At 58.2% G+C, this 13,197-nt stretch overlaps 1 protein-coding gene across 3 annotated transcripts; it reads left to right on the forward strand.

Moving 5' to 3' along the window:
* Positions 1-709: 709 nt before the first annotated feature.
* On the forward strand, positions 710-12,408 carry INSYN1 (inhibitory synaptic factor 1). 3 transcript variants are annotated; one of them, XM_061181943.1, is made up of 3 exons: positions 710-1,429; positions 2,433-2,555; positions 11,667-12,408. In XM_061181943.1, the coding sequence occupies exons 2-3, from the start codon at positions 2,484-2,486 to the stop codon at positions 12,372-12,374; spliced, it is 780 nt and encodes a 259-aa protein (XP_061037926.1). In that variant the 5' UTR covers positions 710-1,429; positions 2,433-2,483; the 3' UTR covers positions 12,375-12,408. The 3 variants fall into 3 exon arrangements, 2 of the variants coding, with proteins under 2 accessions (XP_061037926.1, XP_061037925.1); XR_009699522.1 differs by lacking the exons at positions 2,433-2,555; positions 11,667-12,408 and adding an exon at positions 1,852-2,296; XM_061181942.1 differs by lacking the exon at positions 710-1,429 and having other exon boundaries at positions 2,302-2,555.
* The last annotated feature ends 789 nt before the right edge of the window (positions 12,409-13,197 follow it).

Here is a 13,197-nt window from a genome sequence, read left to right on the forward strand (position 1 = left end):
AGGTAGGAAGGAACTGAGTAAGCCCCTAACCCGCTGCCCCTCCGCGCCCCGAGGTCAACAGGAGTGCGCCCGGGTGAGCCCGCCTCCAGCCCCGCAAGCGCTGGACGTTTCCCAGTCCCCGGGGTGGCGAGACCCCCCGGCTCGCGCGCTCGGTGCTCGGCGCTGGGAGGCGTGTGTGTCGCTTTAAAAGCTCCCTCCCGGCGCGCGGGGCCGGCCCCTTCCCTGACAGCGCCGAGGCGAGAGGAGCCGAGCAAGCCGAGCGGCCTTTGAGGGAGCCAGCGCCCGCCCGGGCGGCCAGTCCGGCGGGGGGCGGCGGGGCGGGCCGGGGGCGGCCGGGGCGCGGGCGGCGCGACGCTCGGGAAGCGGGCCCAGGCCCGCGGAGCCCGGCGGGGCAGGGCGGGGCGAGGCGGCCGAGGGAGGCCCAGCCCGACCCGGCGCCCGGTGGCCCCACCGGCACAACCGGGCGCCCGGGGGCTGGCCAGGCTGCGAGCCGAGGGCCAGCGGGCGGGAGGCGGCGGAGCGGAGCGGAGGCTGCGAGCCCCGTGCGCCCCGGCCCGCCGGGCCCGCCGCGCGCTCCCTCCCCTCGTCTCTCCTCGCCTCGCCTCCTCCTCTTGCTCTTCTCGCTTCCTCTCCTCCGCCCGGCGCCGCTCCCGCCCGCGCCCGGCCGCCAGACCCAGCCCGGCCGGGCCCCCTGCCCCGCGCTCCCTCGGCCCGGCCCGGCGGGGACCTGGTCCCCGCGGCCAACACCGCCCCTCCCCCCGGGGCCCGGCGATTCCGGACCTTTCCGACCGTGGACTGAGCCGCGGGAGCGTTGTCGCCCCCGGAGGACCCCGGGGCTAGCTGAGCAGACCCTCGCGGCCGCTCCGGACGCCGCAGGTGCCGGAGCGCGGTCATTCGGGGTCCGGGCTGAGCACGCCCCGGGCGCCCACGGGTGCCACTCCGGGCAGGGCAGGGCAGACCCCGGCGGAGCCCGGAGCCGGCCGATCTGGACTGGACAGAGCGAATTCAGGACGGTGCCGAGCCCCGGGAATGCCCGGCGTGGGCTGAAGGGATCCCAGCGCCCTCCGATCCCTCAGACTTTGGCTTGCGTGCTGGGACCGGACCGGCGTCGCCTCGGTCGCCCTGTGCCCGGTTCACCTGTGGCCTCAGAGCCCCGGACCCGCCGGACCGTTGCTCATTCCCCACCAGAGCCCGGCGGGGGTTGGGAGAGATTTTTCCTGGCCTCTTCTTTGGAGCGTGGAGGCCCCGCCCCCTCCCACCGTCCAGATGTCTCCAGTGGCGGCTCTGAGGACCTCCTTGAGGCCAAGGGCTGAAGGGTCCAGAGAGAGAAGCCCGCCCTAGGGAGCCTTGGGGGCCCCCCAACCTCGCCTTGGGACTTGGCCCCCGACGCTGCGCGGAAGGAAGGCCGGTGCCCCCACTCCCCCCCTTGGTGAGTGCGGGAGCGGAGCGGGGGTTCTCACGGAAGGCGGGGCAGGGGAAGGGAAGGTCCAGCCGGGAACGAGGGCACCCCGGGGGCACTAGGAGGGAGGATGGATGTCTGGAGAGGCCCTCCAGTGAACCAGCGGGGCCAGGCCTGACTGGGGTGGGGGGGCGTTGGGGAGAGCCAGGGCAGGGTGCCCCATCGCAGGCTGAGGACTTCAGCTTCTAAAGCAGGGGCTTCTGTTTTCCCTTTAGGGGAGGGGCTGTGCTATAGCGCATCTGCCTCCATCATCCCTCCCTACAAAAAAATAAATAAATAAAACCAAATCCCCAGCGAGGAAAGGTGCAGGCTGGGGTGAGGAGGAAGGCAGCAGCATTGCCGGCGGGTGCTGCAACCTGGGAGGGCTGACGCCAGGCTCGCTCTCTCTGCAGGGGGCTGCCCTCCTCCAATCCAGCTCCCTTCCCAGAGCCACCCACATCTGGAGCCCCCTTCACATCTGGAAGACCCCAGCCACCATCCCTCTGCAGGTGTCAGTTGCATCTCGAGACCTCTGCCTTTGCAATTTCCTAGGAGTTGTGAGGGGATTACTGCTGCCTTCCGCCCATCCCAAGGGCATCTCTTACCCTTAGTCCCTGCAGAGTCATCCCCCTGCCTCTGTGTCCAGCTCAGCATACCCAGAGGCACAAGTCCTAGAGGCCACTCCTGAGACCCAAGGCCCCTCCCCCTGCTCTCCTGTGTCCTCACCTTGACCCCCTTGGTCAGACTCTGTCTCCCTCTGGGTGTCCCATTCCCCACCCAGAGGTAGAGGAGGCGGGGGGGCAGGGGGCAGGGGCTGGGTGAGGGCCACCCAGGGCCAGGGTGGGCTAGGGGGCCGTTAAGATGTGGAGCTCTGCCCGGCTGAGGGGGGCTCCGTGGAGGCAGACGCAGTGTGTGCCCGGCTGGGGGGAGTATGGGCAGGCCTGCGGCCACGTGGTAAAGGATGAACATTCGGGGCACCCCGGACCTCGGGCAGCCCAGTGACGACCCCAGCAGTGGTGGCGAGCGGGAGCGGATTCGACAGCGCATGAAGATGGTCATTGGGCAGCTGGAGGACATACTGCGAGAGCTCAAGGAGGTGGCCAAGGAGCTAAGGGAGGTAAGTAAGGGGCCAGGCAGCCCCTAGACCGGTTTTCCTGGGCCTGGCCCAGGAAACGTACTCACACGTATGTGTTTAAGTGTGTGTGTGTGTGTGTGTGCGCTCAAAGCTGTGCGCACCTGGGTCACTCTGCTGGGTACTTCCTTCTCCTTGTTCTTCTTTCCTCAAATCTGCTTCGCTGAAGATCTCACTGTACCCCAGGGCTGGAGGGGCCTCAGTGATCCTGAGACTGCTTGGGCAGCATGTTGTGGGCCCATGGTTCAGAGCTGCAAGGTGGCCAGTAAGGACTGAATCCCACACCATCCTCTTAGTGGAAGACATTCTTCTGGGACCCAAGCTGACCTTTGACCCCACCATCTGCCTCCCAGACTCTGACTGGCTTATAAGGGGCCCTGGGAGAGTGTGGATGGCTCTACTGAGGCAGTCCCTGCTGCTCAAGGCCCAGCTCAGAGCATTCCCCAGAGATCACACAGATACTTAGAACCCTTGATCCTGGAAAAATTAAAGCCAGCTATGTCTTCCCTGCCCTGACATGGGAATGGGTCTAGGGGACTGCTAGTGGGTATCAGTACATTGGCAGGGGCAGGAATCTCCTCTGAAGGGATGCATCCCCGTCCCACAGTTCTGAATGTTTTTTGCCAAGGCTGAAAAGTCAGCGAGAGATCCTGGGATATGTGTCCCTCTCTGTCTCTCTAAGCGGAGCCTGGTTTAATTACTGCTTCCCACATCACCAGGGTAATGAGGTACACATGTCCTCAGCCCTGCCCCCTGGGCTGTGTTCGAGCCCAAAATGCATGACCAGCGTTCTGAGCCGCTGGCCTAAATTTGCCTGCTGGGTGCCATTACGCCAGCCAGGTGGGCTTTAGCCAAATTTCAACTCCTTGTAACCAGGGTCCCTGCAGAGATGGCAAGAAGAGTGATTGAACTGGAGTTATGGGCTTGAGCTCTCCCCAGCCAGCTGTGTGGGGAAGATGGGGGCGCTAGGAAGGCTGGGGAGAGGGGGTGATGGTGGACCAAATCCTGACTGGGAAAGTGGCATTCTAGCCTGGCCTGAGAGCCAAGGAGCAGAGGGTTTTGGAAGGGAGTCATGTTTGGAGTAGAGGGGGTTGTGGAAATGCTGGGACAGAAGCAGGGGTTGGGCAGGGCAGCCCCTCTGCCCAGAGGCAGCCTCATGGAGGAGCGTACTAGGAAGTCCTTTCTCAGGAGGTGGGAATGGCTATTGCTGCAGGTAGAGAGAAGTGTGGTGCTTCTTCCCATGGACTGGGCTGGCCATGGTCTGGACTGAACATCTTTGAGAGTACAGCTTGGAGGTCAAAGGCCAGATGCCCCTGAGCAATCCCTCCTCTCCCAACCTCATTGGTCCAGAGGACTACAGTCCCCTCTTTGACTCTCCCCACCCCCATCTTATTTCAGATGCTCTGTGGTTCTATCAGGACCATGGGAACTGTCCAGAGTCTCAGTCTCGGGCAGGGGCATGGGACCTATGCCCCAGCAAGCCTGCCCAGAAAGAGCCAGGATTGACTCTAAGCCTGGGAGGCAGCTTCAATAAGCTCAGAGCCTACTCCCAACTGAGCATCTTCCAGGCACCTGCCACCCCTCCCTGAATAGCCATCCAGAGCTTGAAGGCATCTCACAGGTCATCCAGACCATCCCTGTTTGTTTGCTGTTGAAGAAAATGAGGCCAGAGAGGGATAGGGGCTTGTCCAAGATCACACAGCCTACCAGTGGCAGAACTAAGCCTAGAACTCAGGTTCCTGCTGCCTACTCTGGGGATTCAGCAGGTGGGCTAATTGATATCTTTGCATTTTGACAGGGGTCTTCTAGAGGTGATACCTTATGCTCATGCTGTGATGCTCTGAGGAGCACCCTTTAGGAGTGAGGCAGGGAGCTCAGAAGTGCTAGGATTCATTTGCAGATCTTTTACATGTCCCTTCCCAGCACACACACTCACCTACTCCCATGTCTCGAACAGCAGAGCTTCAGATTCCCAGGATTTGCAGCCTAGAGACCTGAGCTAGGACAGGGAGAGATGAGTCCCCTCCCCCCACACACCCTGTAGGCCATGTGCCTCCACCCAAGACTTTGGCAGGTTGCTACGGCAACCAGAGTCTACCCCGTATGCCACTGCCTGCCCGCTGCCAATGGCACCCAGCTGGGAGGGGGCACCAGGCCTCAGAGCTCCCCCATCCCCCAGGCAGGGTCTGGACATGGGGTGATGGGCAGAGGAAGTGTTGTAGAAGGCAGGTGAGGCTCTGGGAAGCCCAGACAGAAGAATAGATGCCATAACTGACTTCCTGTTGGATGGGATTTGTCAGGAATGCGGTTACTGAGTGGGGGGCGCCAAGCTCTGGTTTGGAGTAAAGGGTTTCAGTCCCCCTGCTCCCTGGAACCTGCGATCTTGGTCCTCCACAGGGGCCGTAAAGCTGGATCTGTCAGGCGCTCCTTCTCAGTAGCTTAGTATGGCATTTTCCCTTGGGGGTGTGGATGGGCCCAAGGTCGAGAGGGTGGCAGACACTTTTCCCTCATCACACCCCACTCCCCGGGCAGTACCAGCTCAGGGCTCACCAATGGGGTTCTCATGCCAGGGGGGCAGAGCACTTGGATGTGAAGACAAGATTCACATGCAAGACTGCTGGGGAGTAGCACAGGATGCTTGATGAAGGAGCAAGGCCAGCAGAGAGGAAGGGCTTAGCTGTGTCCCCTTCTGTCATTCTCCTCTCTCTGCTCCTCCCTTCCCCAGCCCCAGACACCACTGATCATGGCAGACTCTCCTCACCCTCTTGAGCACACAGCCTCAAGTTCGTAGAAAGACGAGGGACACCAGTGCACTCCCTTCCCAGGCCCCTGAGCCTCAGTGTGCTCATCTCTGAGATGGGGATGATGATCATTCTCACCTCAGTGTGATCTTAGGGTTTCATCAGGGTTTGGCATGCGGTACGGGGGCCAACACCTACTCACACCCCTAGAGGATTTGGAGTTTCCTGTCCCATACCTCCCCTCCCCTTCCAAACCCCTGCTGTAGCTCTGCCATTGGCCTCCCAGGCGATGAGGAACAAGTTCTGTCCCATGAATGGGAAAAGTAGTTTAATGGACTAAGCGAGGTGAGGAATGTAAATGCTTTGAAAGCTAAAATTGTGCTGCAGAGGGATATGACGGTCAATCATTAATTAGCCCTCATCTCTCCTAGGTTCCCCAATACTCCAGAATGCCAGGCCAATCCCAGCAGGCTCTCTAAGCTCCTCAGATTTCTGTGGATCTTAATTTGGAGACACAGCACAGCCTACGGGCTAAGAGCATGGGCTCCACAGCCAGATGTCTCTGGTTCAAATCCAAGATCTGCCCCCTACCTAGCTGTGTGAACTTGGGAAATTTTCTTTACCTTTCTGTACTTCTGTTTTCCCATGTAAATGAGGATAACAAATTTTACACTCCCCACCCCACCCCCCAGCCCCAGGGTTGTTGTGAGAATTAAATGTGATATTATATATAAAGTACTTAGCACAGTGATGGGCACAAAACTCATTCCATATCTGTTAGATATTATTAATGAAATATTCTAGCACTGGCCAGCTCCTCACTCCGTGTATGGCTTTGTTCTTTTGGAGTCACATCAGCTTCTTAGCCATCATCAGGGAGGTCAAAGCCAGGACCCTGACCTCCTGGCTGGCACCATTTAGTACCTCCTGCAGTAGGCAGTCCCATCCTCTTGCAGCAAGGAAAGGGAATAGAGAGTGACAGTGACATGGGGATATGAAGGGGGTTTCCAATAAGATGGCTTTTGAACAGAGAACCAAAGGAAGTGAGGGTGGTATTTAGGGGATGAGCCTTCCTGGCAGTGGAAACAGCCTGTGCAAAGATCCTGGGGAAGAAATGGGCTCGGCGTGTTCAGGATCAGCAAGGAAGCCAGTGCAGCTGAAGTGGAGTGAACTAGGAGGAGAAAAGCAGGAAGTCAAAGAGGGAGCAGGGAGTCAGATTACACAGAGCCCTTGCAGGCCACGGTATGGAATTTGGATTTTGTCCTCAGCGAGAATCCCACATGCTCTCCAGGAATCTGCTGGTTGTGTTTCGGGGTGGGAGTCTGCCTCCCCACTGCTCTCCCTGTTTCCTATCAACTGGGAGCCCCCAAGGCCAGGGATAAGGGGCTTGCCTTTGGCCTCTTGGATGTTGAACTTACCTTCAGCAGGTTACTTGGCCTCTTCCTCCTTGGTTGCCCCCTCCCCAAGATATCACTCTGCATGGAGGCTCAAAACTGTCTCTCGTGTTGATCGCCAGTGTCTCTCACATCATCACTGACTCTTGGGTAGGACATGACTTAAGGGCACAGTTGCCCACCTAGGTCCGAACACCTCAGGAGGATGGAGGGGTGGGCACAAACATTTCACAGCCAGGCGTGGTGGTGGAGGATCCCCCCACCCAATTTTCATGGGGAGCAGGCCCAGTGGTGATTGTGCGGTCACCTCAGCAAGGCGCTGCATATGAGGTGGCAAGGAAAGCCAAGGGCCATTCAGGCATGAGATAAATGTGGCCCAGCCAGGAAGCAGCTGGAGCAGGAGAGGCTGGGGACCACAGAGCTGTGCCAAAGTGGGTCAGCTCCATCACCCGCAGCTCAGCAAGAATTGTGCGGATTTTTTCCTATTATTTTTTTTTTCTCGCCTTCCTTTCCTCCCTTTTCCCTTTGCGTTCTCCTCCTCCAGACAGATTCAAGAAGCTCCCCGGCCAATTATGCCAACTTGCAGGATGAAAATCATGAATCACGGTCAACTCGCACCCCTTCCCCAACTCCGCAGCCCTCCAGGAAGACAATGAATAACGTAATCAAGAATTAAAAAATAATCAGTGGTCATAAATAATGCAGAATCCCCAGTTATGTAACCAGCTGCCCGGGGAGCTGGGAGGGAGGGAAGGAGGTAGCAGCTTGTCAAGGGAGTTGAAGGGGCCAGAGGTGAAGGGGGAGGAGATAAACAGGTTCTGGGGCTCCCGGGTCCTCAGTCCTGGGGCCTTAGGGAACACAGACGTGCTTTCTTTGGAGAGAGGTCTCACCCACAGCTGGAGGGCAGGCTAGGGCGGGCAGTGTTGGGGTGTCCAGGCCCGTGGAACTTTTTCTCGAAAAAGAAGCCCCAAGTGGTTTTATTAAGCCCGCTGTCTCAACTCATCCACTCATTCAAAAGCTATATTTGTAAAGAATGTGCCAATCCCTGTGCCAAGCTGGGGATGCAATGGTGGGCAAGACAGATCCAGTCCTGCCCTTCATGGGGCTTCCTGTCTAGTGAGGAGAGAGACATCAACCACCTTATAACATCTGCACACAAAATGGTAGCAGTGATAACTATTGGAAAATAAGGAGAGGTGCAGGGTACTTTCAGAGCCTTTCACAGGGAACCTGTCCTCAACTGGGGGTCAGGGAAGACTTCCTTATGGAAGTGAGAGGGAATGAGTGGGAAAGAAAGGAGACATTCCAGGTGAGGCCCAGAGGCACAAGTGAGCTCGGTGGAGTGAATTGGGCAGGTGAGGGGGCAGGCCTGGCAGGGAGGAGGCTGCTTGCTGGAGAGAACAGGACCTGTGACCAGATTTGCTGTGTGGTTGTGTTTGGGAGGCTCAGGAGTTTGGGGAGCCGTGAAGTGCTGGAAGCAGAGAGGGGATGTGTTCCTGCTGGCTGATTAGGAAGTTCCCTGGATGCAGCAGGAGCTGGTCAGGAAGCTGCTGTCAGTGGGGAGACTGGATGGGTGCAGTGTTCAAGGGGGGCAGCTGAGGCTGTGACCAGGACGGAGGTTGTAGACACCCTTGGGACAGGGCCTGGGGCCCCCAGCAGGTTTTGTCCCAGCCCTTAGCCCTGCCCCTCCTCTCTAGTGTTCACTCTTGCTCCCTGTAGAGCAGGTGATTCCCGTTCTTAACCCCTGACTTCCAGTCTCAGCTCAGCTCCTTGTCCCCGTCAGCAAGCACAAGGAGAAGGGTGGTCTCAGCGGTGTCTCCAGTCCCTCCTGGCTTCAAGGTTCTATGGTTCTGTGATTTCTGTGGTTCCATTCTCTCTCTCCCCCTCTCTTTCCTTTTGTGTATATAATTATTTCCCTGCACTCCAAGACAATCCCAAATTACATGTAGGCAAAATGATTATTAAATCTCAGAGAGAAATCATAGATTTCAAGACAGCCAAAGCAGGGAGGTAGGTAGCCTGGGGCCTGCCCTATTCCCGCCCTCCTAACTGGCCCCATGAAATGAGGCACCAGGGACGTGCAGCAGGTTTTGTGAACTGACCCCGGCCCTGCCTACAATCTGGGTCCCCAGGCCCGGTTGCAGAGCCCAGGTTCTTAAGTGCTTGGCTGTGCAGACTCTGCAGTTTAAAGCACATTCCTATCTATTGAATCCCCAACATCTGGCGAGTAGAGGTGTGTCCTCCTATTTTACAGGGGAGGAAATGAGACATGGAGAGGGAAATCACCTGCCTCTCAAGCCTCTTAGCCAAGATGGGGCAGACTTGGGACTTGAGCCCAGACCTCCCTCCCTTCCTTCCCTCCACTCTCCCAGGATGGAAACAGAGAGGGGCATTCTAATGGAAAAGGGGAAGGGCCCGAACGTGAAGGCCTCCTGAGCAGGTGGCCGGCAAGGGCTTCTTGGGCGGGAAGAGTGTCCAGGCCTGAGGCTCTAGGGCTCCTGCTCTGTGGACCCTGCATCTTCCTCACAGGGGATTAGGAGCCCAGCTTCGGGGCCTGGCCTGGCCACAGGCAACGCTGTGAGTTCACAGCTGAGTCATTTAACTCCAGATTCCTACCATCATCCTCCCACCCTCAGACAGCAGCAGACTCTCGGCAGCTTTGCTTGATCAGCGGAGTCTAATTAGAGCTTGTGGCTGTCCCAGGAGCACAGGGCCTCTCCCCAGGGTGCCAATGCCCTGGGGTGCTATTTTTCACCGGCTTAAATCCCCTGTCCCCTAGGCCAGTGGTCCTCAAAGTCTGTTCCTGCACCAACAGCGGCAGCAGCAGCATCACCTGGAAGCTTGTTAGACATGCACCTCTTGAGCCCCACTGGGACCTACTGAATCGGAGACTCTGGGGAGTTGATGCGCACCCGGGTTTGAGAGCCCCTACTCTAGGCCAGGGCTCCCACCAGCTCTCAGGAGGGGCTTGGGTTAAGCAAGGGTTTCAGGGGGATGCGAGCTTCTCTGAAGTGGGGGAGTCATTCTAGGGTGGGGTACTGGGGTGGTCAGACTGGAGGGTAGAGCCCTATCCCCATTGCCTGTCCAAGCCCAGAAATCATGGCAGCACCTCAGCCGTGTGCAGTGTTGCAGGGCCGGCGGAGGCGGGAATCTCAGGGCCCCGGTGACTGGTGCCTCTGGCCCATCATCCATAAACTCAGGAGATGATGATCTCGTGGGTGGAAAGCCTGACACATAGTAGGTGCTCAGAGATGGGAGATGATGTCACTTTTATCACCAGTGCCCCCACGAAGCCCTTTTACTGCCTTCTCATTGTTCCTCAGGAAGCTCTGGTGAGGTTGGCAGGCCTGAGATTATCATACCCACTTGGTGGTGAGTGAAGCTGAAGTCCAGAGAGGTTATGTGAGTTACTCAAAGACACACAGAACATTTGATGTCTAAGCTGAATCAGGAACCCAGGTGTCTTGACTCCCCCAGCTCTTCCATAGGCCTCAGCTGAGTGTTCCTTCCACCCCTGGTCTGGGGCTGTGGGAAGTGGGCATCCCTAGGCATTGACACCCCAAAACAGCTTCTCAAGTCACTCCTCTAAATACAGAGTCCTAGAATCTCAGAGATGGAAGGAAGCTTGGAGATAAACTAGTCACCCAACTCCCCGTTTACAAATTGAGAAACTGAGACCTAGAGAGGGAAAACGACTGACCACGTTGCCAGCGTCAGAGCTCCCGACTCCTGACGCAGTAGACGTCTCACTGAGCCAGACTCCTCCTGACCCATCATCTTTGCCCTTGCTTTCCACTTGCACTTTGAGGCACTCACCACCCCCACTCCTTGCTGAACGCCTAGCACATCCCTGGACAGCAGTCATCTTCAGTAAATGTTTGTTGAATTAGGGACTTCATTAGTTAATGAATTAACTGACCTCTCTGACCCCAGGGAAAGAGCACTGGAGAGGGCTGGGAGCTAGCTCCTGGGCCTGATGACTCACTGCCTATGTCTTTGTCTATGGGTCTCTTGGTCCCTCTGCTTTGCTTTTGTTGTTGTTGTTCTACTGGTTTGGATTTTGGCCTGAATCTCCTCTCCTCCCCTTGCTCTGTCCTCTCCCTGTGTCTGACTGGGTCTCCCTTTCTCCCTCACTGTCTTCATTGCCGTTGTCTGTGCTGACAGTGGCCTAGGCAAGGGTTGTCCTGAGGCAGGGCCTCCTGCATGAAACAGGGCTTCACCTTATGCGGGGCAGGTGGGTGCAGTGACCTCTGTAGCCCCTGAGGGCACTTAACCAGCAGTTCTGGGCCCAGGATGGATGGTTTTCTTATTGCTTACCAAATAATGCTTACTTTATCCCTTCCCCATCAAACCAAGATTGATCTTCACTCATCAAGAGGCAGGGAAGGGGAGGAAGGAGGAGGCTGCAGGGCTATGTAGGGGCGGGGTAGTGGAGACCCATGGGGGGCACTTGCTGACCCACTGCAGGGGCTGGTCCAGGATGCTTCAGAAAGCCTGGGCAGAGTCTTCTTTGCAGTTGCCATGTATCATTTCCTCTCCAAGGGTGGGTGGGCTGCTCATCCTACCACTGAGTGGCCTTGCTGGAGTCTCTCAGCCCTTTTTAAATGGCCCCCTGTCAACCAAAGGAAGATCAAGCTCTGAGCACCAGGGCTGCCCCCCAGAACAGCAGCTGGCTTTGGGGCAGAGGGGCGTGTGAATGGATGGCGTGCAGGGCTGGAAGGCATCCCCCTTCCCCGAAAGGCACTGAGGAGTGGAACCAGGGGAAGGGCCAGAACCAGCTCTGTCCACCCTGGTCCAGTTTGGGCCCTCAACAGGGCAAACAAACCTGTGACCTCAAGTCCAGTCGTGTCCTGTAGGGTCATCAGCCGGGGGGTGTAGTAGGGCGGGACGGGGCACACTCACACCTAGGTGATGCTGGCCGCTGCCTGGCCCCTCTCACTCCTCTCCCCTTCCCCCGCCAGGTGGTGAGCCAGATCGATAAGCTAACCTCGGACTTCGACTTCGAACTGGAGCCAGATGACTGGACCACAGCCACCGTGAGCAGCACCTCCAGCAGCGACAAGGCGGGCGTGGGCGGCCCCTTTGACCTGGGCCACCTGGACTTTATGACAGCTGACATCCTCTCGGATAGCTGGGAGTTCTGCTCCTTCCTGGACGTCTCCACCCCCTCAGACTCCATGGACGGCCCCGAGTCGACCCGGCCGGGGGCTGGCCCTGACTACCGGCTCATGAATGGCGGCATGCCCATCCCCAACGGGCCCCGGGTGGAGACCCCGGACTCCTCCAGCGAGGAGGCCTTCAGCGCTGGCCCTGTGAAGGGCCAGCTGCCCCAGCGGACCCCGGGCACGCGGGAGAGGGTGCGGTTCAGCGACAAAGTGCTCTACCATGCTCTGTGCTGTGACGACGAGGAGGGGGACGGCGAGGAGGAGGTGGGCCTGTCCCCGGAGCCTCCCCACACAGAGGCCCACGCGGGCCCCCTCAAGCCCTCCCCGGCTCCCTACAAGCCGAGGCGCTCTCCACTGACTGGCCGCCGCTCAGGCCCCACCTCGGCCCCCGAGCAGACCCGAAGGGTCACAAGAAACAGCAGCACCCAAACGGTGTCAGACAAGAGCACTCAGACTGTGCTGCCCTACATGGCCACCAGACAGAAAGCCAAGGGGAAAAACTAGGGGCCGGGGAGGGAGCTGGGGGGCGGTGGGCACATAGAGCTATAAATATATATATATATTTAAACAAACGCAGTCATAATAAAATTTTAAAATGCTAAGGATCCGGCCCCATAGGCCCCAAAGCTTTCACAGAGCTCATCGTAGACACAGAGATGCCTACTCACCTCTTAGGTCTCAGGAAGTGTGGCCAGAACTACCCTCCCTTCCTTCTCATGGCAGGGCTCCTGAAGAGGGTGTCCAAAGGTGTGTAGGTGAGGTGGGGGAGGTCTTACCTGGGACTCCTCTTGCAGACCCCAGAGCACGGTGGTGGAGTCTGGCTGCCGGCCTGCGCCTTGTCCTGGAGGGCATTCGTGAGTAGGAGGCAGGCTCTCAAGCAGCAGTGTCCAAGCCCAGGGCTAACGGTTGGTGTAATTTGGAAGAGACTGCAGGACCGAGGGCCTGGGGGTGGCATCACTCCAGCTGGGCCCAGGATCACTCACACCCCCGTGCCTTTTACTCTGAGGCTGACTTTTGCCTCTGCTTCCCAAAGGCAAACTTACCTGGATATATACAATCCCACCCTCCTCCCATCTCAGGGTTGCCCAGCACATAGAGAAGGAACAAGCTCTTCCCATGCGTGGGCCTCCATGCTGGGAAGCTGGGCTTCCACAGACCCTGGAGGGCCAGGCTGGACTGGGCCGAGATTTGTTTGGAGAGCCTAGACCACTCCTGATCCTTTCAGCTCCCATGTTCAGCCTTGACCTCTAGGGATCAAAGACGCAGGGCAGAATCTCAGTCAGCCCCTGCTTGGCCCTGAGCAGACCTGAGGTCCACATGAGAAAGC

The sequence above is a fragment of the Eubalaena glacialis genome, chromosome 2, assembly GCF_028564815.1.
Source record: "Eubalaena glacialis isolate mEubGla1 chromosome 2, mEubGla1.1.hap2.+ XY, whole genome shotgun sequence".
Taxonomy (NCBI): Eukaryota; Metazoa; Chordata; class Mammalia; order Artiodactyla; family Balaenidae; genus Eubalaena; species Eubalaena glacialis.

What these genes read in the sequence shown, in the direction of transcription:
- INSYN1 (XM_061181942.1), top strand. Translation starts at nt 2,400, where the DNA reads ATGAACATTCGGGGCACCCCGGACCTCGGGCAGCCCAGTGACGACCCC. An exon ending in TGGCCAAGGAGCTAAGGGAG is followed by an intron (nt 2,556 to 11,666) that starts GTAAGTAAGGGG and finishes TTCCCCCGCCAG; the next exon opens with GTGGTGAGCCAGATCGATAA.